This window comes from Macrobrachium rosenbergii, chromosome 52, assembly GCF_040412425.1.
Source record: "Macrobrachium rosenbergii isolate ZJJX-2024 chromosome 52, ASM4041242v1, whole genome shotgun sequence".
Taxonomy (NCBI): Eukaryota; Metazoa; Arthropoda; class Malacostraca; order Decapoda; family Palaemonidae; genus Macrobrachium; species Macrobrachium rosenbergii.
The window spans coordinates 29,346,277-29,372,946 of NC_089792.1; the positions used below are offsets into that span (position 1 = coordinate 29,346,277).

Below are 26,670 nucleotides of genomic sequence, written 5' to 3' on the forward strand. Positions count from 1 at the left end.
AATGTCTTGACACAAATTACCTAAGGTTTCGGTATACCAGAGAACCTTTAAAAAATAATCTGAAAACTAAAGGCTGTCACAAAATCAAGCATAGAATGTCACCAATGACGACTAACGAACTTTTGTTACACCCCAAAGTCCTATGACCATACCACTCAGTATTTTCTACTGAAACTCACTTATGTTTGGGAAGCTGGATTATAAGTAAGGATACATCAAAAAACATCTGAACGACAGACGATGCAAACAGCATACACCGCTAATATAACTTGAATCCTATTACAGATATTTTAGAACAGTGTTGTAACTTACGTTGCAGTGTATACAGAAATCTACTCATACCATTAAATCGTCCAAACCACGTTGTAGGATGCGAGAACTAGCGTAACCATACTTAACGCCTGTCAGTATCCAAGGGTTAAAGTGTCATTTTTGTCTACGGACACTCATTTTTTCTGCTGCTTCTAAAAGTTCGCCATGTTTTAATTTGCATACAGAGTCGGAGAAAGGCTCTCTGCCACTCCTTGTTTCTCACCCTAGACAGAACAATAGGGTCCGAGCACCCTTCTCTACTGTACACATCCTAATCCTTTCCTTAACGTCACTCCAAATCTGTTAATACTATTAGATACTTTACAACATCAATACAAATCATGCATGTTGAGTAGCCGTCAGTGGTGTTAAGGACTAACATCCATTTTTCTTCACTAAAATGTCATTTAAGAAATGATCACAGCAGACAATTTATACCACACCTAACCCTTTTTCCTAACCCTTTAAAAATCAATAAAGACTTATCTGTAGATAGTAAACACCTAGAGAGTATTTTATTTTACTACATACTATATGGCGTTTATGCTTCTAAGCCTTCTTAAATTAAAAAAAAAAAATTAATATAAGTATAATATAAGTATGAGTCCAGCACAGCAAGAATAGCAGCCAAACAATCAAGAGGTAACTGAAGCAAGAGGTAAGAGAAGAGAGTAAAAGAGCGGAGACCATTACATGTCTTGACTAGAAATGGTTGATAAACGAATATCTTGAGCACAGGGAAAAACGTACATTCAAAGGCTGCAACCCTCCATCAAAGCTGAGCAATTAACGCAACGCAAGGTGCTTTCTCCTCAACAGTTACTTTCCAATCTGTCCAAAAATCTAATCACTCCTAGCAAACAATGGGGCTTATCAATAATCACATTTTCACAGCTGTGCAAAATAACTTTAATCATGCTAAAAAAAAAAATATAGATCGACACTTACAAAGACTACGGACAAAGGTCATACATCATCACTTCAGAACTGCAATCATCTAGTCAAGGCCACAATTGTTCGAAGTGAATGACTAACAATTATGTTCATCCTAACTTTGAAAGTTACTGATTCCGGTTAATATCACTGATTATAAAATTAAAAACTATATAAATAAAGTTTTGGGGAATTACCAAAATAAATTGTACTTTGTTAAAAATTCTGAAGGAGGCCATCTTCTGATATCATCTTAAACAAGGTCTAGAGAATACAAGGTCTGCCCAAGCGCAAGGTAGGGCAGGGATTTGTCATTGGCGAGTGAAGCGGGTGACGTCATCTGCCGCTCAGCTCTGACTACGCTTAACGATTCAATATCATTTGAAGTTTACTTCCGTTCTGCTGTTGAATATTTTGCAGTCATATATAATTTTATTTGCTGACTTAAATTATATCACGTGAATAAATTATATGTCAGCCAACAACAAAAAAGCTATAAATCAAACGAAAAAAGCTATAATCATTTACTTTTTTGTAATGGTCAAATGGTGCGGAGTTTTACCATCATTTTCTGGAAATGGAGCTTTATTACCAGGGATAATTGAAAATGAACTCGATGACATATTATTCCCAGTACTATTTTCTTCTACATTGTTTTGACCGCATCAGTGAACTGTCTTTTCCTAATAGATGAGATCTTACACGATATTTGATGGCAATTGTAGATGGGTGCTGATAACATCCTCCCATTTGCCGTAACCATGCAAAAAAAAAATGCTCTATTCCATCTTAATCTGAGTCAATATTTATGAGATGATATATTTTGACTTCATTTCAAACTTAGGCAAAGACTTGCAAGATATTATCATTCCCCTTTGAAAAGGATAAAGTCCTTTGCTCCCCGACACTCTCATTGATGAAAATACCTCAACTGCTTCATCTATTACTTTATTCTGAGATATTAAATCAAATCCATAAGCATTTCTGGAAGGTTTTCTGCCAAACAATTTGTCAACCAGAGAAATGAATTTGCTTGTACCCTCAGGAAATCGGAACTAATACTTTTAATTGTACGATGATAGCTTTGTAAAATTGAAAAATAATGCTGAAGTATTTTTACAGATTTCTACACTCCAAATGGTTCACATGTTTACACTTGCTGCTTAAGGTCATGCCCACGGTCCAGATTTGGGAGCGGCCAAAGACGGGAGGAGCTGACGTCACGACCGAAGCTGCGCGGAAAAGGTCTCAGTTTGGGTCGTGGATGGGTAGACCTTTTATTCTCTAGACATTGATCTTAAAAATGTCACTGGCACCATTTATTACATCTTCTCATAAGGATCTTAGTAAAAATGTACCTGTCATCTATACCACACACCTCAGAGAGGAACTGATGCCTGAGTTCTCCAAGACTCAGGCATTCAAATAAAAATGGCCAACAATCAGGGGGAATCCAGGCTATGCTTATGAAAAAAAAAAATTTTTACTTATACTTATACAATGTCAGCAGAGGCAGTCTGCCATTTTCCAGCCATGCTGTTATACTGCCATGGAGTTATAGGACTTTTATTTTCACCTAGCATCAAGTCATTACATTGACGACATGTACTGGAACCAAACAAAATTAAATTTCTCAAGCTTATACAGAACTCTTTGCATTACTATAATGGGAAATTATCCTTCTCCATTTATGATTTTTTATAATTAACCTCCACCATTAGTGACATTTTTCTACAGCAAAATGTCTTACAGTTCTGGTGTAAAGATGGACAAGAGGATGTGCACCCCTACAGCTCAAAGTTACCATGCACTCCAAATCTAACGCAAGATGATTATGTTCAACAGAAAAGTTAACTTCTCCTCACCATGTAACCCATAACACCACTGAAGAATTGACAAAAGGCGACCCTGGACCTTTCTAGGGAGGGATTACTGGCATTCTTAAAGGCAAAACGCCATGCCTGTAGATTCAAAATATTCAACAACTGTTTAACTCTAAATCCAGTGTGGCTGTAAAGATTAGAGCAATGATTTTTACTATCAGCAGAAGTTCTCTCGATTCGCAGTTTCAGGAAGCTCCAGTCACCTCGGCTATACCAGTAACTGCTAATTGACGATAGGCGATAGATTCACACAGTACTCCTTCAACAACTAACATTTATAACAGGCGTGACTTAAAGCACTAGTCGCTAGTCTAATAACAAAGTGGAGAAAATATAAAATCTTTCAGTGGCTAGGGGTCGCTGAATAATTTACCTCACACCCTCAAGTCAGTTTAGTTAAAATGAGGACTGTGTACATCTCAGGCATGTCTGATGATCTGTACCCATCGGTTTATGTGCTAAACCTTAAAATATTTTAAACCTCGAAACGTTTTGCATCCTTCATCTTAACATGAGACCTCTCAAGTCAAATATTAAAGTCAAATATTAAATTTATGAAGAGAGTTTCTTCTGTCCACTGAATCACTGGACCAGTAATAATGTCTTCTCTACATCGATAGAGAGAGAGAGAGAGAGAGAGAGAGAGAGAGAGAGAGAGAGAGAGAGAGAGAGAGAGAGAGGAGAGAGCTGATTATTACACGTTTTTATTTAACTTGACTTCTGTCTGTTTGGGTCAAATCTTGTAACTCAATTTTCGACCTGTTCCCCTCGTCTGATGGAAATTTTGCATGGTTACTTAATCCCGGAAGAATACAACCTTGCATGATCAGTAGGTCAGCCAGTGACCTCTAGTGACCCTGCAGTGACCTCTCCCAGTATATCAGGATTTATGTAAAGTGAATAACTTCGGATTTTTCATACGTTCTTTGACTAGGTAGAATAAGTTACTAACTCTACGGATTTTTCAAGCATTATTTGGCTCGACAAGACATCACCTTCAATTTCGTTAGCTGCAATCATAAATCGGTTACAATTTGTCAAAACTAAAAAGTATAAATTGAAAAATAACAGGACTTAAAAACGCTTTTAATAAAATGCACAAAAAGTAAAATTTTTGAGATACACCAGATTTTTCATAATTATCATGTCTATTAAAACAAAAAGTGAGAGTGTTAAGCATGGAAGGAAATGCCACAAGAAAAGAAATACATTTTTTTATTTCCTGTAGCATTTCTTCCATGTTTTATGACCACGCTTTTATTTTTGTAGACATGATTAAATGTAGAAATCCCCAGTGTGTCTCAAAAATTATTTTTTACTTTTAAGTACATTTTAATAAAAGGTGTTTTAAAATTTTTTATATATATTTTTTTAAATACGCAGCCAAGGCATTACCCCTTCCAAGGTACTAGTCAAGGGCTGAAAACTGCTTTTCACAACTAGGAGGAGCTGATGCAATTACGAGGCAAAGAAATGCTAAAGTGGTTAAAAGATATTCAAATATTTTACAGTTAGTGATTTGTCAAAATATAAAAAATATTTGTCAAGGTTTTCAAAAACAAAGCTAACCTCAAAAGTGCCAAACTACCAATAGCAGTCGTGAATGTCTCAAACAAGATCTTAAAGGGGGTATTGAAAGGCAAAATGGAAAAACGTCTGCAAGAACAAAAATGGCAGGCACAAAGAGGATTCCAAAAGACAGTTGATAAATTCATTTTACAACACACTACTGTACATGAGATATGCTAAAAACTACCATTGTCCACCAGCGCCCTTCAATTCAGCAAAGCATTTGATATTACGAAAAGGGAGAAAAATTTATACAGAGGTTGCGAAAAAATACAAAGTGCGCCCAAAAGTTATCAAAATCACTGCCTAAATGATGAAACAGAACGCCAGGTCAACAGTGAAAGAACAACAAATATAAAAAAAAATGCAACCGTTATAAGACAAGGATCAAACGTGTCTTCATTGCCGTTCTTGTTCATTACAGACAGTATTTCAATGAACTGAGAACTAAATAAGAAAGGAGTTGGGAATGTGACTCAGAAACCTGAGGCAATATTTTTCGAATATGCTGGACCGCAAATTGCTCATTCGCTAAAGGACGAAACGACAACAATAGACGTGGAAATCTTCACAACTATAAGGGAACTAGATTTAAATAAAACTACAAAGCAAAATCACAACCTAACATGTAACATACCCCAAATGAAAATAAGGAATCAAAGCAAGAGAAACTGGTTTAAAGCGTTCCATGAAATAATGCATTTTTAACATGCAAGCCAAATATCATCTGCGGCAACCAGGAATTCTAACAAGCTATTGTTAGCAAAAGAAATTTTGGAAAACGTGTAGCATAAGCTAGCCTAACATATTCATCCTTTTGTATAAATCTTTAATTGCAGTCTGAACTATCAGCATTTCAAGGTAATGTCATTACAAAATGCACCTGTAATCACAGGCAAATACATTTAAAAGCCACCAATCATGTACTAGTCGTTACTCATCTTACTATTCAGATGACCACTTTTTAACCTACCACAATAACCATAAGAAACTCTCTCTCTCAAAAAAAAAAAAATATCGGCCACATTTACCAGATCTCTGTAAACATAACAGCCAACGAGCAATGAACTCTTATCACCTTGAGTTTATCTTAGAGAGAGAGAGAGAGAGAGAGAGAGAGAGAGAGAGAGATGAACAAATTTGCGCAGAGCAGAAGTTAGAGCATAATCATGTAAAAAGCAGAATGTTGAGCATAAAAAAATGGGCACGAGACATTGTAAAAAATTTCTACAGTATTAGAGTAGACCATAGAAAAAGTTGGTTGCAACTAGCCTTTTCCATTTCCACAGTGAATTTAATTGATGGTACACAGAATTTAATTGCTGGTACTACTTTATTTACCTTGTCAAATTATTCTTTGTCAACATCAAGTCTATAGATTCCATACTACAATGCGTGGAATGATTTGTTTAACATTTTGCTTTCAAAAAATTCCAAATACAAATTACTTGAAACTGGATATCGAGGGTTACCTCCTGCCATACCAAACTTTTGTAAAATTTCCAACTGAATTCGAATTATCATTCTTTTACACAATCTAGCCAGTTTAAAAAGTTTTCTTGGAAAATGGTATATCCAGCTCTGTTTTCTAATGAATCCGATAAAAATTCTAAGTGATCGTCAGTATACTTTTGTAAATAATGATACATAAAACTTATAAACCTGGATTCAGTATCAATCTTTACATATTTTATTTATCAGGTCATCATTATTCCTTATATTAGCATCGGAGATGATACCAATCAACGGGTAAAGAATATCCAGTAGGCACTTTGCTACATTCTAAGAGGCGGAACCAACTGAAATAATAATTGGCTCGGGGGGAAAATTTGTTTTGCGAGTTTTTATTGTACCATACATAAACGGTAGCGATGAAGAAGTCACACACAACTTTTTTAAAAGGCTTCCATTTCTTTTCATCGCTTTTTCACTTACTATAGAAATTACTATTCACATTTTCTAATGATACAAGAATGCAATATTACTTCATTCTTATACAACTTTGTTGAACTATTCTGTCCACATTCGGTTTGACATACAATCTCTCTTCTGTCTCTCTATCTGTTGACTATCTCACTGTATGTATAAGGCACTTCAACAATCTGTTTCGTCATTTTATTTTTCCGTGTCTGTCCCCCTGTCTGTCTCAATACCTGCCTTCCACTTTCCTGTTCTCGTATTCCTGTCTGTCTGTCTCAGAATCTATCAGAGTGTTAATCTTTGAGTACCTGTGTCAATGACTAATGAAAATTTGTCTATACGTATTAAGCGTCTGTCTCACTGACTGTCTGAAAATCCGTCTATGAGTGTGTCTGTCTCTTCAACTGTCTGAAAATCTGTCCACAAGTAGCACTGACTGTCTGAAACCTTTGTGTTAATCTTTGTCTGTTCTCTCTCTCTCTCTCCAACTATCTAGTCTGAAATCTGTCTATGAGTATTGTGTGTCTAAAAATATGTACATAAACAACTTTGCATGAAGGTCTGTCTATGACTCTGTGTGTCTCGTGACTGTCGGAAAACCTCTATATCTATTAACTGTCTGGAAACCTGTCTCCAAGCCGACCTTGTCTCACGACTGTGAAAAATCTTTGTGTCTACTGAAAATCTGTGTCTGCCCTGGAAATTACAGTGTCAATTTCGTCTGGCAAAATCTGTGTGTGTGTGTGTGCGATTTCAACCATCAGAAAATCTTGGCATTAATCTGTTCTCACTGACTGCAAATCTGTCCAAGGTGTCAATCGTTTATGTCTGCATTACTGACTCTGATAACTCCATTAATGTCTGTAATCTGATAATCTGTTGGGTGTTTGAATTGTCTGAAAATTGCATTTTTGTTTTTACTGACTGTCTGAAAATCTATGAAGAAATCTTTCTTCTGGGAAAAAGAGTGTATAAAAGTAATTGACTTCTTGTAGATTTTCAATTCGTAGTTTCTAAAAGATAAAAACAAGGGATGATAATCTTTCTTTGTCTGTCATTGACTATCTGAAAATCTGAACATTACTGTCAATTTTTGAACACACGTGAAAATATGTGTGTGAGTGTGTGTGTGTGTTAATTGTCTGAAAATGTCTGTGTGTATAATTTGAGTATGTGTGTGTGACTGACAATCTGGGTCCATGAGGCCACCTATATGTTAGTATATCCAACTATCTGTAATCTGATATATAAGGTGTATATGGATTGCATTGTTCTAATATCAGATAATATATATATAAAATATATAAAATATTAAGATTTTAATGTATAAAAAGTAAACATATATACAGTATGTATGTACTGTATATCTAAATATACACTAACGTATACATAGACACATATCTATACATATACAGTATGTATATTTTATATATAATTATATATAAACATGTGTATATGTATATATGTGCATACATATGTATGTATATGTATATATGTACTATGTGTGTGTATATATATATGTATATATATATATATATATATATAATATATATATATATATATATATATATATATATATATATATATATATATATATATATATACTGTATATATACATAACATAGATATGCTGTATATATATATATATATATATATATATATATATTTGTCATATAATCTGAAGACAGAGGTAGTATATATATAGCTGTTAATCAGCTATAGAGGTCTGGTTAAATTCAAGATATACTTAACTTTCCATCTTCAGATTCCAGGAAGGAGAATGTCATTTATCAAAACCACAGTCTGAGCCAAGTCATGTTGTCTGACAACACTGAAAAATGTCTTTCACAGAGCTTAAAGCAGTTGGCCTTCAAAGACTGATGGTTGTCACTGTTGGATTGGGAGCTGTTTGCAGGGCCTAAACACCTTGCTTGTGCAAAAGCAATGTTCTGCATCAGCTTGTTTACTGCGAGCAATATGTCTTGTAACTTTTCCCCCAATATTTGTAAAAAAAAAAAAAATCCTGCATACATATTCTGAAAAAAAAATTGCAAACCCTTCTTTTCCTCTTTCTCTCCCGTAAATGACACACAATTCAGTAGTTAAGTAGCCAATGTATGAACTATTGACCTACGCTAGATGTTACACTCACAGTATTCATTTGCTTAAGCTAAACAGGTTATTATAGCTGTATTTACGATAAAGGCAATGGCAACGAAACCGATATTTTACTAACAGAATCCAATTACACTGATAAAGGCAATTAATGAAACGGATATTATACCAGCATTTATATTACTGTCACGTTATATCAGTAGCCATAAAGTCATAAATCAATCAATCAATCAGCATCGTAAGATGTATAAAAAACCAACTATCCACCATATGCATTTACTTAGGCAAGGCTAATGTTGACATTCTCAGAATCAGCTGATTGAGCTTGCTAGTGAAAGAATTTGGAGAATCATTTTTTAGTTGCTAAAAGAAACAACTGTCTTACTAGAAATATTATTTTAATTTTTGCACATAAATGTACAATGGTATACAAAGGTAAACTACGTACTTTTGGTTAAAGTAAAATCCCTCAAAGTCGAAAAACAGCTATTTACCGATTCGTTTGTTTACGTCATACTCGATGTCGTTTATGTCAGTTCTTTGGTAATAGGTTGTTTGTCATAAGAGATGGTTATGAACTGTTACGTAAGCCATAAGTTTGCTAATCTTGTTCGGAAGCATAGGCTAATAAAATCTACCAAAAATTAAATGAAATTCACTTTACAAGCATACCCTAGTGCAGTATGGTCTACCGAAAACAAAAGTCGTTTAAACAAAGATCAAAAAGATGGGATTGCAAAAGAGTGTTAATTATGTTACCTTATCAATAAAGCAACTGCAATGAACCATGTTCTGGGGACAAAATTTTAAGGGTCACATGATTTGCGAGACTGAATGGTACACAAAAATATGCACCATATTTCGTTTGTTTTACTAATGTTGCCTTATCATGGAAACTTTTGTTTTTACAAACCTGTGGTTACATCTTTAGTAAATATGGCATTTCTCAACAATGACTCTCCAAAGCAATTTCTTTTAAGACTACTACTAAAAAGTAGTTTTTTTTTATACTGATATTAAAGATTTTTCTTTTCACCTCAATATCAACGAAGCTTTATTTGTATGCCTGTGTTGTGTGTTTTTACCTTTACATATGGCATTTCATCAATGTTGACTTTGCCTTCTCTACATAGTGTGTGTGTTTTAGCACAGTGTCATGTTTGCCATTTTTCTTTTTTGCTTTGCTTGATTTACTGTATAGTATTTCATTACAAGTTTAGTAGACTAATTATGATTATCACACATATCATAACAGTACGCAAGAGGACATCTTATCACAGTTGATATTTCACCTCCAATTAAAAATATTTAAAATGCAAATTTGTATATGCTGGCAACACAATTGTGCTGTTTATAATTTAAAAGTCTTGTCAACAGCCAAAGCAAAAGAGTATGTACGTACATACGTACTCTATGAAAATGATTGCATTTTCCTTTGGGGTTGTAAAAATAAAAATGAGAAAATACAGTAAAAATATAAATGAGAATAGCATAAAATAAAAATAAAATATAAGGAGGAGTGTGTGTGTTATAAGTTTCAATGTGATACCTCAGTTGTTGTATTCTCTCTCTCTCTCTCTCTCTCTCTCTCTCTCTCTCTCTCTCTTCATATAGCATATTTTTTTTGTGCTTGATGTATTTAAATACACATTACAGTAAGTAGCATACATATCCTTTAGTATAATGTGAAAAAATCATACATGTGAAAACATGAACAAAACAAGCTCCAGCAAGTCAGATGTCTACCTAGCCCTCTTCATCCACCCAGCACTGCATCCCCACCCTCTCCCAGCCAGGGAAACAGCTTTCCAGCTCCAACCACCTTCCAAAACAACCCCTTCTCTAAGTGAGCTCTCCTGCACAGCCTTACTGCCCCTCCTCTCCCATGGTGCCCAGCCATCCAAATGCCCGCCCCCCACAAATTTGGCAACTTCTTGAGTCTTCCCTACATCCCAAAACCCTTTCTCAGTCTGTTTATGAGTGTAAGCAATGTTACCCACAATTACCTGAGGGCACGCAGCATTGCCAACCATCAGAGAGTGGTTTTTTCAAAAATTTTTTAAAATTTATATATATATATATTTATATATATCCCAGGTCCATGTGTCAGATATATATATATATATATATAATGGATATCCAGATAATTGAGGATTACCCAGGTCCAGGTATTATACATATACATTCAGTATAATGGTTATACAGATACTGAGGATTACTGTATATGTATTATATATTCATACATATATACATACATGCATAACTATTATCTTCATAAAATTTGCCTATATATATATTTTTTACTGAGAAAATTCCTAATTACTGGGACCCCTAATTTTCACAGAATAAATGCACTTTGTAGTTTCTCTGTGGAATACGTCAGGTCTAACCATTATTCATGTATTTTTCACTGAGAAATACTATCACTAATTACTGTATTTACATAATTTTCAGAATAAATGCACTTTTGTGATAAACTATTAAATACTGTGGTACACATCATTTTGAATACAGGGTTTTTCTGTATATATTTATATATATATAAAAAATGGACAGTCCTAAGTGTATATATTCTAGAGGTTTTAAGTATTCATATATATTTTAGTTATTTGCAGGGGTGTGGTATAATATCCCCACGATATTATATATATATATATATACTATCTATATATATATATATATATATATATATATATATATATATATATATATATATATATATAATCGCTACATATATTTCTATTGAATTCTAGTGGCTCTTTCTGCTGCTCAGACCATCAGTGAAGGAATGAAACCTGATGACCAACAGAAATGATTAGGGTACCTCTAGGTGCAAAAGACTCACTTTGAAGAATACCACTAGCTACTCAAGGCCTATGCAGGAAACTGTGACTCCAGTTGTTTCTTAGCCGTTGTGGCAACAAGATGTGCTAATTATACACCCTGTGTATTTTCAACTAACTTTGCTATTTTAGACTTTAACTTTTTCCACTTGAATGTTTTAGTGAAAAGCTTTTCTCTCAAATCCTTTTTCGATCATAATTTTTTATGTGGCAGGGTTTTAATCTCTTGAGCGTTTTTTGGAGTTGTGTGGTAAAGGTAGTTACCAGCCATGAACGTAAGTTATGGAGCGTGAAACAAGCGGCTCATCGATGTACGGAGATTGCAGGAAAAGGGAAGGCTTGTGGAAAATTCTTGTCCCTTCTCTTGGTTAACCCACATTCAGCATGTTCAAAGTGCATTACAAGATTGCTCTTGAACATTAACTTGTTGGGGAGAGTGAACCATGGACTTCTCCTCAATGGGAAAAGTTTGAACAGAGGGGAAGAAAGATACCTGCATCTTTCATAAAGAAACTCAGCTCCCTGTCATTACTTGCATCCCTTTCCTGTCCATCACTTTGGTGCTTTTCCGCTTTCCATCACTTGACTGGTAAAGAAAGATCAAGAAATGATGCCAGCACTGCTATTCTCTTCCCCTGATCAGAAGAATCTTATTCATCAAGAAATGATGCCAGCACTGGCTAAAAAAAAAAAAAAAAAAAAAAAAATTGTAAGAGTGGGAGTAGGGAGAGCAGCTGTCCCCCAACTAGCTCCAAAGTGGGTACCAGTGGATTCCAGCAGAAACGTGAACTCCAGATACTGGTCACATTATTACCCTACTTTAATGAAGATCACATTAACAACTACTCCGCTATTAATATTCTCTTAAGCTCGTTAAAGAACACAAATCTATATCAAACACGGGTTCTTGGATAAGACGTCAGAGAACAGTGGTATCACTGATACTGTGTTTATCCTCCTCTCAACCCTATCAAGTTTAATCAGCTCAGTGGTCTGGTTAAACTAAGATATACTTTTAACTTAATCGCTTCTGAACCGAAGAGGTCACATGAAACACCTGGATGAACGTGCAGCAAAGCTCTACCAACTAAACTTCAATGTCCATGCCCGTGAATTATGGCACTATTAACTAGTTCTACTGAACATGCTTCTTCTCTAGCAATGCAGCATCCAAGAAAAAATTTTCTCTCTTTCTCGTTCATTTAACATTTCTTAATCCTGTGAAAGAAATGATAGTGGCTCCTCACAACTATTATTTCAGTTAAATGCATCCAATACAAAAACTAGAAGGTAAAAAAAAAAAAAAAAATGATTCCCTTAATCAACGGATGCAACCCCTTGTTCATAAGAAGCTATATATAAAACAAGATCGATTTCCTTTTTACGACTATAATGCGCACTGGAAACAAACAAATATCCACACAATAAGCGAGAGAGAGAGAGAGAGAGAGAGAGAGAGAGAGAGAGAGAGAGAGAGAGAGAGAGAGAGAGAGAGAGAGATTCTCAGCAAACTATTATGTAAATCAGTTATCAAACCACGTCACTCTACTCTAAGGCGACTATATTATTCTCATTTAACCTTGAAGGAAAAGATTACATCGAGCCCGTATAAGCGTTCACGATCTCTCGAGATGACCGAGATTAAAAATGTAGCGTTGACATCGATAAGCATTGAGAGCAAGTACAAATAGCATTCAACACAGCTTTTTGTTATAAGGCGTTTTATCTTCATCACTAAATTGTAATCATCAATTCTTTCTGGAATGACCATATCTATTATAGGCTTTTATTTAGCTTGCTATTTTGTCTTTGTCTGGGTCCAATCTTGTAACTAAATTTTCGACCTGTTCCCTTCGTCCGAAGAACTTAACATTTTGCATGGTTACTCAACCTTACATGATAGGTCAGCAGTGACCTCTAGTGACTCTACAGTGACCTCTCCCAGTATCTCAGGATTTGTGGCGAAACTTTCCGATTTTTTCTTACAACTTGGACCTCGGTAGAATGCTAATAACTCTACGGATTTTTTCAAACATTCTTTGGCTCGACAGGGATAACACGTACAGCTTCGTTAGCTATACCATAATTCGTTACAATTTCAAGTCAAAACTATAAAGTATGAAATACAAAATATAAAAATTTTAAACATGCTTTATTAAAATTGCAACTAAAAATTAAAAATTATTTTTTGATGACACACAAGATTTTCATTACAATGAAAATGTCTACAAAAATAAATATATATAGTGAGCACAAACATGGAGGGATATGCTACAACAAATAAAAAAATATATATTTTCTTTTCTTGTAGCATTTTCTTCATGTTTGGCCCCAAGCTTTAATTTTTGTAGACATAATTGTTAGAAAATCCTTAAGTGCATTTTAAAAACGTTTAATTTTTTTTTTTTTTTTTTTACCCAAACGACGACATTTCCAACAAGCATTGAACTCTTATTGATTCCCTAAGAATTCTGGATATGTTGTCCAATAAAAACCGGAGATCCCTATTTCATCGCCCAATTTGGATCACTGAGTGTTAGTAAAAAGTATCCAAAACCATTAGAAAATCGAGAAGCAAAAATTCACTTCATTCAAGTTGTTGTGTATACAATGTAAAGGATAACTCGACACCGGTCTTCCAAGAAATTCACGAAGCCGCAAAAAACGCAAAGTGAGGCATCGTCCAAAACCACCAGATTTCGGCGCATCCCAGTTTCCTTTGCAAATACTATTCCCAGCGCAGCAGGCACCTCAGTGAGTGTTACCAAGGTAACGATCTCTCTCGTCTCTTTTGACTTTGGGAGCAACCTTTACGGTAGCAGCTTCCTCAAACGACGATGGCAACAAGGAAAAACTCTGCGAAACGTGAAGGCTTCAAAACTTTTTTCCTTTTTTTTTCTTACGACCGGAACGTGTAACTAGAGAGAAAATACGCTACTACACGTTAAAAAGAAAGGAGCAAGGGTTGCTTTCAGAAATGCAATACTGATTTTATATACGTCCAAGATCGCCAAAAAAAAAAAAGCAGTCTTCGCAGCAGCATGCCCGTTACGTCACCAACCGGTTACACATCTTCTCGTCTTTGCTATTAAATAATTTCAAGATACAGCGTCATGGAAGAGAATTGGCGAGTAATAAAAATCAGTTGGGATTTCAATCTCCATTTGTCATGTAAATAAAAACAGCGATAATTGGCAAGGTCGCATAATATATCAGTATACCTTTCCCCTTTAAAGAGTGGTTCCAAGTTACAGAAAGCCTCATAACTATGGAATTTTTTTCCTAATGTCTCGTTGGCGCACCCAAAATCTGGCAAGAGTCGGCAACAAAGCCACAGCGTCGTGTGCCCAGCATAGCAACCTGCCATAAATTATAATTTCCAGTTAACCTATGCGCTAAAATCCGCTAGCTTCTGACTTCTATTATTGTAAAAACTGATGGTTAATTTATCCCTTTAACCTACAAGATCCGTTTCTTCCCCGATCCAGCCATGTAGCACACAAAAATGGCAACACCGCCCGGGAAGACTTCACAATTCACACACTGTGCGTGTCACTCATCTAATTGCTAGTTTCAAAATTTGGGCCTAGGCCAAGCTCTGGGACCTATGAGGCCATTCACTGCTGAAAGGGAAATTGAGAACAAAAAGGTTTTAAGGTGTAACGGGAGTAAATCCCCGCAGTTGCACTATGAAACAATTGTCAGGCGAGGGTGGAAAGGTGGAAAAAAGTGCATAAGTAAAGTAAAAGGAATAAAAGGGTTGCGGCTAAGGACCGAAGGGACACTGCAAAGAACCTTAAGTAATGCCTATGGTGCACCGCGTGAGGTATAAACATATGGCGCTATCCCATCACGGAGCTTTGATGAGGGAAAGGATGTATGAAAGACATGCATTCTAAATGCATGTCTATTATCGGTCCTTCATCACATTGCAGTTAATTCAATATATACAAAATATTTTCTAAATTTCTTGCACGTCTTTTCTTAACAAAATATATTGCCTGGGAATGCGGAAGAAATTCTTTTACTAAAATTAAAAGTGTGTGATGTGTAATTTTAGCCCTCAAGCAAAATCAACTTTGATATCACAAATGCTTTAGTTAATGACAGCAAGTAGGGCTACTTACTCTCGTTACTGCTTGGAGCTCCGTAATTGAATGTTTGTATAGTCCTAGTTGCAATCATCATTGTTTTTAGGCCAAAAATCCTAACTTGATGTTTCACAATTATGTCTTGTAGTCTGCTAAGAATTCTTACTCCTTTACATATCAGCTCAATGTAAAACATGAAAAGAAAAACAGCATGAAACTATATATAAACTCCTAAATAGCTACTCAGAGAGCAGTTGAACGTGAGCCGAAGTGTTTAGTCAGTGCCAACATGGACCATTCAGCCTGTAACGCATTCTCTACCCAGTGCAAACGTTAGGTCGCATTGTGACGTCACGGAATCCCACTCGTAATTTACCATCCACTGTTTACATCCGTGTTCCTATTACCGATCTGTTTAGTTGCTTGAAGAGTATTCGATTTTTAATGTTTGGTCATATATTCTTTTATCTGTAAATATATATAAAGTGCCTCGTTAATGTGCAACATACAAACAAAATCAAGATTAACTTCACGATCAGGTTTACTATTCAGTTCTTAAGTCTGTTCATCGAATCCAGCGTTAAACCTTACATGTGGACGACAGTTTATGGGCGGAGCCAGTTCAACCACCGCAACGGATGAACTGATGGAATTACCTAAAGTTCTTCTCACCGACTGGCGCGTGATTGCAGATACTGTTGCCAAAACGAAGGCCAGGTGAGAACTGTGGATGATGGCCTCGATTTGACGGTTTCGACTGACAGTTCTACTCTTTTCATCAGGGTCCAAAAAAAGGTAGGTCAACCCCCGGGAGACACAAAATTTGTTGCTACCTGCGCATTCCGGATTAAGAAGTCACGATAGACCCACCAGACATTGTTTATCCCATGCCGGGCTACTGAATTCTCATTCGTTTACAAAACTACCATAAAACCAAAATGGAATATGGAATGGAATATAGAGACTAGGTCAAAGGCCAAGCACTGGGACCTATGAGGTCATTCAGTGCTGGAGGAAATTGAGAGTAGGTAGGTTTGAAAGGTTGCATGGTGATGTGTGCTTGTGTAAATGTTAGTTGCAGTCATGTTGGAACTGAATTTGTAACTTTAATATTTGTCCCATTGCTCTAAAGAGAGTTACTTCAGTAGTCCCCTCCTCTTCCTCCAACAACTCAACAAGAACACATATCACCCATCAAGTACAGTACAGCACATAAAACAAATTTTTTCTTTACTTTCTTTACAATTAATATGTGTAACTCCATTAAAAACATTAAATTGCTGAACTATCAAAGTTAGTGAATTGGCACAATTATAAAGTACTTCTTGGGTTTACAGGGTGTTCAAGTCATTTTTAAAGGGCTTGTCCAACTTATTCATTTTTCAAGTTATTTTGGGGTCTCGGGAAAAACCAACAACATAGGGTGAGGCATTACTGTACCACTGCATTATATTTTGTGATCCTCTAGGTCAAGTTAGGTTGGAAGACTGCCCCAGCCAAGGTAAGAGCCTCCACACAAAGTTGGGTTAAGTCAGATTTAGATGCATCTCTGTATTTTATTATGACTAAGGTGCTATAAAGTTAGGCTCACCTGGCCCCCACATTGCCCCTGCCCAAGAAAAAACCTCACGCCCTAGATTAGGATAGGTAAAATTACTTAACTCGTATCTATTACCCAACCCAACACTGGCTTATCTGGGAGCCCCATAAGTTTTGGGTTCCTTACAGAAATAAATGTCAAATTCATCAAAATTACACAAAAATTAAATTTTCATGCATATCTCACTTATGGGGTATTCGTAAAATTTATCCCTTAACATTGTGTGTAACATTGTCCTTCCTATAACCCAGGTCCCCACTCTTTTTGAAGATGGATGATTAGCAAAATTAATTAATTACTGTACTTGGATTTTTCTGGGAGTCACAGCTACTAAGGTCAATGACAACAATTAACATAAAATTGATGGTTTACTTCTCCTCACCTGTTCATAGCAAGCAAAACATTACGAAAATATATTAAAACAAGAGTCATGACATTTTTAAAAGTAACTGGCATACCTATGTTTGCCTACTAGGTTAATAATATACTGTAGTAATAATGCCTGAGCGACATTGAATTTAATATCAGATTTGTTGAATGATGTTCATTTTAAAATGTTTCCCATTCACATTAACATTAAAACACAAAGAATAGCCCAACTAGGTAATAACATTTGTCAGTGAATGTATCTTGGTAACAGGAAATTTACAACTGATCTTAGGATGATTTTCTTTTTGCAGATATTTATTAAAAACTGAGGGTAAAGCTGAAGGCTAATAGGCTACAATGCCACTCTGGTTCAGTAACTACCAGTTGATGCACAAAATGTGTGTCATAAACATATAAGGCAGTTAACATAAAAATCAAACATGAAAAACACAAACATAAGGTGGTACGTATTCCGGTTGGCAACTGGCAGGAACCAGGCCGCAGTAATAGTCTTCAGTTTTACCAACTAAGAAAAGAAGCAGTTAAAAAATATGCTGAAGTTTCTTCGGCGCAATCGCATTTTCTGTACAGTGTATAATGCTGTATGAGCTGTAGCCTATGAAACTTTCAGCCACAGCCTGGTGATGGCCTGTCCTATATTGTTGCTCCCACAAACGATCACGGCTAACTTTAACCTTAAATAAATTAAAACTACTGAGGCTAGAGGGGCTACAATTTAGTATGTTTGATGATTGGAGGGTGGATGATAAACTTACTAATTTGCAACCCTCTAGCCTTAGTAATTTTTAAGATCTTAGGGCGGACAAGAAAAGTGCAGACAGACAGATAAAGCCACCTCAATTGCTTGCTTTCACAGAAAACTAATAACTACAATATCAAGAACTGGTATCAAAGTGAGAAAAAAAATACTAGACTCATGCTTCTTATGTTAGGTGAGGGATGGATTGTAAATGGGGTGAATTTCCCCTGGCCTGGCCAGATAAGGCCCCTCAACGCCTAGGTGAGATTTGCCTAGCTCTGAATGCATCCCTGAATTTCACTTCAGTTTTCCCCCCCTCAATAGCCCCAGTTTCCCACTGTAGGATATAAGGGGGCCAGGCATCTTAAATCAACCAATTTGCTACAAAAATGAATGTCTGAAACATTCAAAACACGTTAATGCAGAGGAAAAGGTAATTCTATATATTAGCTCCGCGCCTGTTTTACCTTTTTCAACTGGTTTTTCTACACTTTAGGGCTTCTGATACTGGCGGTGCATCTGTTTATTGTCGACCAAATGGAATGTCCCTTCGCCGTGTTTCTAGTAGTGGCGGGGGGAGGGGGTACCAATCACGTTAACAAGTTATTGCACTTGCCGGACGGGATATAAACCGTTCAAAACAGACGTAACCCGTGCTCTGTCTTGTGAAGATTGCGTGTAAAACCCCTTGTTGATGGACCGGGGTTAATACTGGTTAATTAGGCTCGAGCACCAAAATGAAAGGTAAATTCATAATTAGCAACAAAAACTGTAGAAAAGTCAAGTTACAGTGCCGTCGATGACGCGAGCTACCCTATAGTTCTACCTGAAAATTTACCAATACGGACTAACCTACGGTTTGTCTATTAACTAGGCCTACGCTCCGCTTGAATGGAACTTAGACACAGAAATTGTTAACAAAACCACTGGATACCTAGTAGAACTAAGCCGGCATTCTGTGGCGAGGCCCCCCCCCTCAACCCTCCTCCATAGCTAACACGGCAAGAATTGTAAACTGTAAACACCCTTAGATCTACCCGTCGTCTGTCTTCAAAGATCAATTACGGTTTAGTTACAGCCGGCCGACAAAATATGACTTTAAATTCTTGTAAAGCAAGTAAAATAACATACGAAAACGTCATTTGCCATAGTCTAGCTCACCGCGGTACTACTTAGAATTACCACACTTGTTTTTTTGGTCTCTGCCGAATGCGCTCTGCGAGACCTGCAAACTCATACTTGTCACCGGCTAGCCTCTAGGATACCCATTATACATCCACAACAGCCTATCATAGCACTTTGAAAACAGGAGTCTTTCATTTTCTTGAACGAATTGACACATTTTCATCCAATTAAGATCAGTGGGAGCTTATTGTAGTCTCCAGCGGCAAACTTAGCAAAGGCCATAAAACCCTACATTCATATTTGAGATGCCTATTACCTACAACTAACTTAAAAAGTAAAAGTAGGCTCGGTATAATGATTATAACTGACCTTTTACGACTGAAGGTATAGCATGTTGGCCTGTACTACCTTGACGTTACGTTACGCCGAATCACTGAATTGACTGAAATAGTAAAATACCATGAACGAAGTGACGTTTCACTGAGGAACATTGACGTTCACACACTAGGTCAAACGAAAAACTATTCTTCGTTTTGACTCAGACAATGTCTTTTTGTATAGTGTCAAAATGCCAAGCAAATTAATTATTATTATTATTATTATTATTATTAGAGGCCATTACCAAACCGTGTTGTGCGAATTAAAATGTGTGAAATATAATATCACAAATACAACATACTGTACATCTTGCCTTCAAATATTTGCCAGTGTCAAAAGGTGTTTCTCGGTGGTCTACGTAAATCACAAAAATGGTAATAGTTGTCTTGACTGGTCAAATTTTATGAAGAAATGTAGTAAAATATTCACAGCACTGCCACAGTTAGGATGATGGCGAATTTTCTTTTCGTATTAGTTTATTGAAAAAAAACCTTTGTCTTATCATCATCACCAAGATTTATTTTTTATTTATTTAGACCTCATTTAATTCACCTGGTGTTCCCATTAATTTGTCTGTTTTAGTTTGTGGGTTTTCAATAACTTTCTTTCGTCAGAAAAATGTGTATATGTTTGTCTTTGGTAATTCCTTAGATGTTTCTTAAATTTTTAAGGGTTCACGCAAGACTGGCATCTTATTGAATAGTTTGCATGCCGTTTTGTCGGTTATTATCCAACGCTCTATAGGCTACTTCTTGATTTCATTATTTTTCATGTTCCTAATTTTGGTGGCATACGTCTGTATTAATGTCGATCTAAATTTTTGTCGCGTTCACGCGTTTCAAAACTTCTGTAGTTCTGTGCATCACTTCCTGCCTGTCCAAATTGTGATGCTCGTCACATTTGCACTCGATTCCTTTTTTCTCTATTCTGTACTTCAGGCTTGACTAATAAATGTGGGACCTTAGCCAACTTTACACTTTGTATATATTAATTGCAGTTATCTAACAGAGTCCAACCTGTTGTTTTCTCTGCACTCTGGGAATACAAATTCTCCGGTATAGTTACCCAGGTTGTATCGAAATTTCGTAGACATTGCGACACTTTCTGGGTACATATAGTTTCTGATCACGTATTCTATTTCTTTGTGTCTGTGGTGAGTATTTTATGATGCAATGTTTCATCACGCCGTTATTAGTTTTCAATGGAACAAAATTTTTTACAGCAATTTTCTTCTCAACTTTTAGCATCAGGTTCTTATTATATATATATATATATATATATATATATATATATATAGAGTATATATATATATATATATATATATATATATATATATATATATATATTATATATATATATTATATATATATATATATATATATATATATATATATATATATATATATATATATATATATATATATATATATATATATATATATATATACTATATATATATATATATATTATGGTATCGTCTATTTATCTTCTGGGACATTGCTATTGATATTTGGGTCCTTTTTTCATGAGCTGAAATGTCCATTTCTAAATTTTTCTCCATAATATTTTTTATAGTCTGTGACTCCTGACGGAAAATTCGCTAGTACATTCTGTTGGAAACTCACGAATTACTTGTCTATATGTTGTTGTCAAATGAAGTACTGTTCCAGTTGTTTCACTATGCCTACACGTGTTTAACACCAATGTTACAAACTTCAAATGTGACCCAATTCGCATCTTCAGATGTACTAAAACCAGCAAAGTTCAGTTATTTGTCCGTACTATACTTCATAACAGTAGCCTACATCTTCACCAAATCCGTCTACCTAATTACAGCATCTACATTATTAATTTTCCTGACTTTTCTTGTCTTTGTTTCCCTTTAAACTTTTGTTCATTTTTCATTTCAGTCACTAATGGTGACACAAATGTCCCATTTTTCCCTTCCTTTATTCCTCTTCTAGACAACTTAACAACACTGAGACTTGTGTACTTGACAAAGATGAAATTCTAAGTTCTTTATACAACTGTTTTCTGACTTGGTTTCAAACCTTCTATTGCACATTCCCATTTGCTAAAGCCCAGCTCTCAGTGTTAGTGTAATTTCCAGAAAGATAAATTAGCAAAAATCGAATACCACAGCACAGCAGAGCAACCAGGGTACTGCCTCCTTAGCTTTAGGCTCCCTTTGAACGGTCAGTAGTTCCCAAATTAAACCTTTTCATTCCTTTATTTTATCAAAGGTAAGATGACTGGTGAAGGCAGAAAAACAGGCAATTATTGCAACATTCTCCTTGCCATTGTTAAATATGGCTGCCTTCACAGGCTCCTCATTGTCTGCAAGAGGGCAACCTACCAGTATCCCAGGCATTGTCCAAAACCTTCCCAGGGCCTCCAGCTCATTTACACTGTCAAATGACATTATTACCTACCTTGGTGTATTCTGACCAAACAATGGTCCTGATGTGAAACTCTATTAGAATGATTCTTAGTATAAGTTTAGAATAAATATTCTCACTATCAAGAAAAGTCTCTTGCAGCTATGGGATAATCTCCAACTTCGAAGGTTGAGGGTCTGTGCTGACTGGCAGTACCTCAGAACATGGGCTAATGAAGAGTGAACCATGAAGAATCTCTAGGCACCTCAACCAAATGAGCCATCAGACTGAGGAAACCATTCAGCACAGGGCTAACACGGAGCTACTAAGGTAATTCTGAGACTTGGAATGACCTATAGTACTTGGTTGGTCCCTTGGCAAATCAGACTAAATGAAGGACACCAGAGCCACTCAGTCACCAGTACTTGAGCTGGTCTGCCAAAACATTCCTCTTGCCCAGAATACACCTGGCTGACGGCTCAAAGGCTTGGCAAACTGAACACTTGTGCATCTGCTTTGCCACCTGACTGAGGTGAAAGAAAACATTTTCCCCAGCTTGTTGACAAAAGCCATTACACTATTGTGTTGTCACTCATCAACACTGGAATGACTGATCACAATCTCTGAATGCATGAAGTCCTCAGTTCACACACCTGAGGCAGATTGACTTTCCAGATGTGCACCCCGGCCCCATCAAAAGTGTCTGAGACAGAAGCATCTCCAGAGGTGGGATTTCAAGAAACTTAAGAGTTGGTTCTTGTCATCTAGCCACCAAACAAGATCCTCCCTACTTCCCTTCTTAATGGTAGGAGATGGGATAGGGGATCGCTTGAGCCACCCAATTCCCTTTCAATTGTCACCAAAGTGCGTGCTGGTGGAAGGACCCATACAGAACGAGTTTCTTCAAGGATGAGAGTGGCTGAGGATTATCTGCCAAAGCCTTCCTGACCTTGCTGATGTGCGCATTCAATGGGAAGACTCTATGGCCTGTTGCTTGGGCATGAGATGCAACTTTCCCCAGTTTATTAAGGTCCCTAGATTTCAACAAAATGTAAGGAAGCAGTCTCTATTCTGAAGTAAATGCACCTCACATGACATCTAAAACAGATAATCATCCAGGTAATGCAGCAAGCACATCCTTGCAAACGGGCAAAAGCTGACATCAAGGTGAAAATTCATGTGTAGACCTGAGGGTGCTGTTGCCGGTCCAAATAGTCTCTTCACAAACAAAATGTGGTTAGCTCCTGGAGAACTCAAGGACAGGTGCTATACATGACAGTATGGATCCTTCAAATTCCCTGAAAGCATGCAATTTCCTCGATCTACCACCATTTAACTACCGTGTTACAAGTTTCAATGACTGATTTCAGTTTGTGCTGAGGAATACTCATACATACAAGGTGATGGTATATATTCTCACAGGAACAAACTAGTTTTTAAATATAAACCCATCAATCATAATCAGGTACTGATTTTCCTCCAGTCAATCCCTTGGCTATTGCTGTTTTACACGTAGACTAATGGAAGTGTGAACAGCATAGCTGGTTCATATTGGTGGATCCAGGAGGCACATACAAAAACAATCACTCTTCTTTTCCCTACGAGACAAACACTGTTTTTTGGGTCATTCAAGGCATGTGAATATATGCACCATATTACTGATGGCTCGGTATGAGAAAATAGTTTTAAAACCTCCGTATCCTTGTCTGGTCTTGGTAGCCTGTATGGATACCTTTTAAGTCTAGACTGATAAAATTACGATTTGTTTTGTCAGCATAAATGACTCAAAGCAGCATTGATCCTGTTTAGCCATCTTCCATAAGCACAGTTTCAATAGCGAAATTCCATTACTGCACTGTGCCTGCATCTCAATACCAAATGCAAGCTACTTACTTTGTTATCACAATGCCTGGTGAGTTATTTCACTCCTTTCCTGTATAACTGGGGAATGGCCTTTCTGGTAGTGATATTAATGACAATGCTCCTCAACTTTATGAGGACTGTAATACTATAAAATCACCTTGCCTTCATTTTAGGACAATTTGCTTGTTATGGATATACAGTATACAGTATGTACACTGTGTGTTGATTTTGTTACACTTTTCTTATTTTTCTTCTAAGTTTCCTCTTTTTTTTTCATAGTGGCACTATTCTGTGAAAGTCTACTTACCAAGCTATGTCCCTCATAAGTTCATTCCACATAAATATTTGTGCATTTAAAGAATAATGATTTCAAAAAAGACAATACCAGACACAAACATGCAACTGATTCCAGTGTTTGGTGTTATGCCAAGCCTCAACTGAGAAAGGAGCATTTTGGCATGCAGCCTTTATCCTCCCACAACAATGGTTTACTTCTGCCCCATTTATCATTACTTTTTCTTTATTGCTGCCGGACCTGAATATACCAAAATCAACAATATTATTTTTGTCATTTATGAGTCAAACATGTAATACTAAAAAGCCGGTTTATTACATACTTAAAAACTATTTACAAAAGGACAGCACAACTTCAACAAGACATATGTAATGGCAACATCACTGTTTACGCTGCTGTTGTAAGAGATTACGTTTCAAACTTGCAACAGTAAAATCCTAAAACCTGTAATGGCATTTGTACAATGATACGTACAGACATGGGAGTCTTAACATACTTATTCATAATAATCTGTACGATAAAAATTCATAATTATTATACCTAATATATTAGTAACATAATAAAAAAAAAGCAAACTAGGCTAAGGGAGGTTGACGTCACTGTGGCACCGGAGGTAAATTAGCATTGATAAATTCAGCAAAAGCATCATTTGCAGAATCTGCATGTGCAACTATAAAGGGGTGTTCCAGTAGACGTATGTAATTTGGCCGCAATTTGTAATCCTTGACTAGGCTGTAAAGAAAATAATAAACATTAAATATTCAACACAGAAAACAGCAATTATCATCAATTCATGTACTAATCAAAACCATTTATGACAGTAATTATGTTTAATCCCACCCAACACAGCATTTGTATGTCATCCAATTTGCACCATAATAGCTGTGTTTTTCGTTTATCAATCACCTTGACTTCCTGATTGAAGAGAAATCAAATAGTGCTACGATTGGGAATTATGAAATTTTACTCCTGTAAGAAATATACAGATCTTGAATTTAAAGAAAAATCTTGTAAATATCATGTACAGTCGACCACCACTATATCGTGATTCAGCAATTGTGGCTTCAGTTAATTGCGGATTTTTCTGTGGAACGTATCTCCAAATATATTATGGAAAATTCCCTAATTCAAGGATTTTTGAGAGCAATATTTACTAATTACAATATACAGCATACAATACAGTACTCATATAATGCGCAATCTCGCATATCGTGCAACCCCCAAATTTTTACCCTTAAAATATTATTTTATCATGTATCTTGTGTATCTGCGAGACCAAATTACAAAAGACTAACCTCTTTCCCTCCATCTCATTATCCCACCTTCTAGTTAAATAAGTTAGAAAAGCAAAAGAGAATGATAAAAGTATCATTAGTAAAGTTATACTAGTTGCGTAAACGCGTACAGCCATAAATGACTGAACGAGAAACAGCTGTTTTGCTATGAACAACAGAATCGGATAACAACAGCTGTTTTGCTTGCATTTTCAACCATCGTACAATAGTAAAAATTACCACAGTTATGGTACGTTAAGTAGAACAGAACTCATTTTTTCCACTCCATAATAGGATCAGCTAAATATGCATAACTAAATTTCCCTTCCTCAACATTTCCAATGAAGCTGCTACCTGGAGCATCGGGATGAAACTTTGTCTGGTGCTTAGGCAAACTTGACCAAAGCCTTGGAGAAGGAGCAGGGCATTTAGGACACAGTCTTAGGCATGATTCAAAGAGATAAAAGATAAATATGTAAAGCTTGATGATGACTGATACAAAGTGAAAATAGTGAACAGTTGAGGCAAAAACACGCAATGATATTAACAGGGAAAAAAATTTAGCAGAGATGATTTAAGTCATATTTTTGCAAAAACTGTATATAGTACAAAATAGTCCCCGGTATCGGATATTTTATGCTTATAAATGGTGATCCGGTTTTAATTATGCTAACTAGAAGCAAGTGACGAAAATCGGCAATTTTACGAATCACCAAACTATTCCCAAACCAAACCATTAAATGCTATCGATGCTGATAATATGGGAATACATACAATATTATTGGATATAATGATACCTTTTAAAACAGAAAAGATGATAAGCAAAATACTGATACTAATACAGTATGTGAGTAATATATGCTAACGTCAGAACGGAACCCCCACCAAAACTTCAAAGGTCAGGGACTATGGTACTGATTTTAACAACATTGATAATTTGCATGGTTACTAATTACTGTACT

General features: G+C 36.1%; 2 protein-coding genes across 2 annotated transcripts in view; both read right to left on the reverse strand.

The window, feature by feature from the left end:
• P5CS (Delta[1]-pyrroline-5-carboxylate synthase) overlaps positions 1 to 20,026 on the reverse strand; it is an 82,330-nt gene extending 62,304 nt beyond the window's left edge. Inside the window, exon 1 of the mRNA XM_067096034.1 lies at positions 19,890 to 20,026. The gene's annotated coding sequence lies outside the window, so the exon portion shown is untranslated. The remainder of the gene's footprint in view (positions 1 to 19,889) is intronic.
• A 4,704-nt stretch (positions 20,027 to 24,730) lies between these two features.
• LOC136833830 (dual specificity mitogen-activated protein kinase kinase 6-like) overlaps positions 24,731 to 26,670 on the reverse strand; it is a 33,115-nt gene continuing 31,175 nt past the window's right edge. The window contains 1 exon segment of the mRNA XM_067096129.1: positions 24,731 to 25,166. Coding sequence (XP_066952230.1) covers positions 25,031 to 25,166 — 136 coding nt within the window. The 3' untranslated portion in view covers positions 24,731 to 25,030.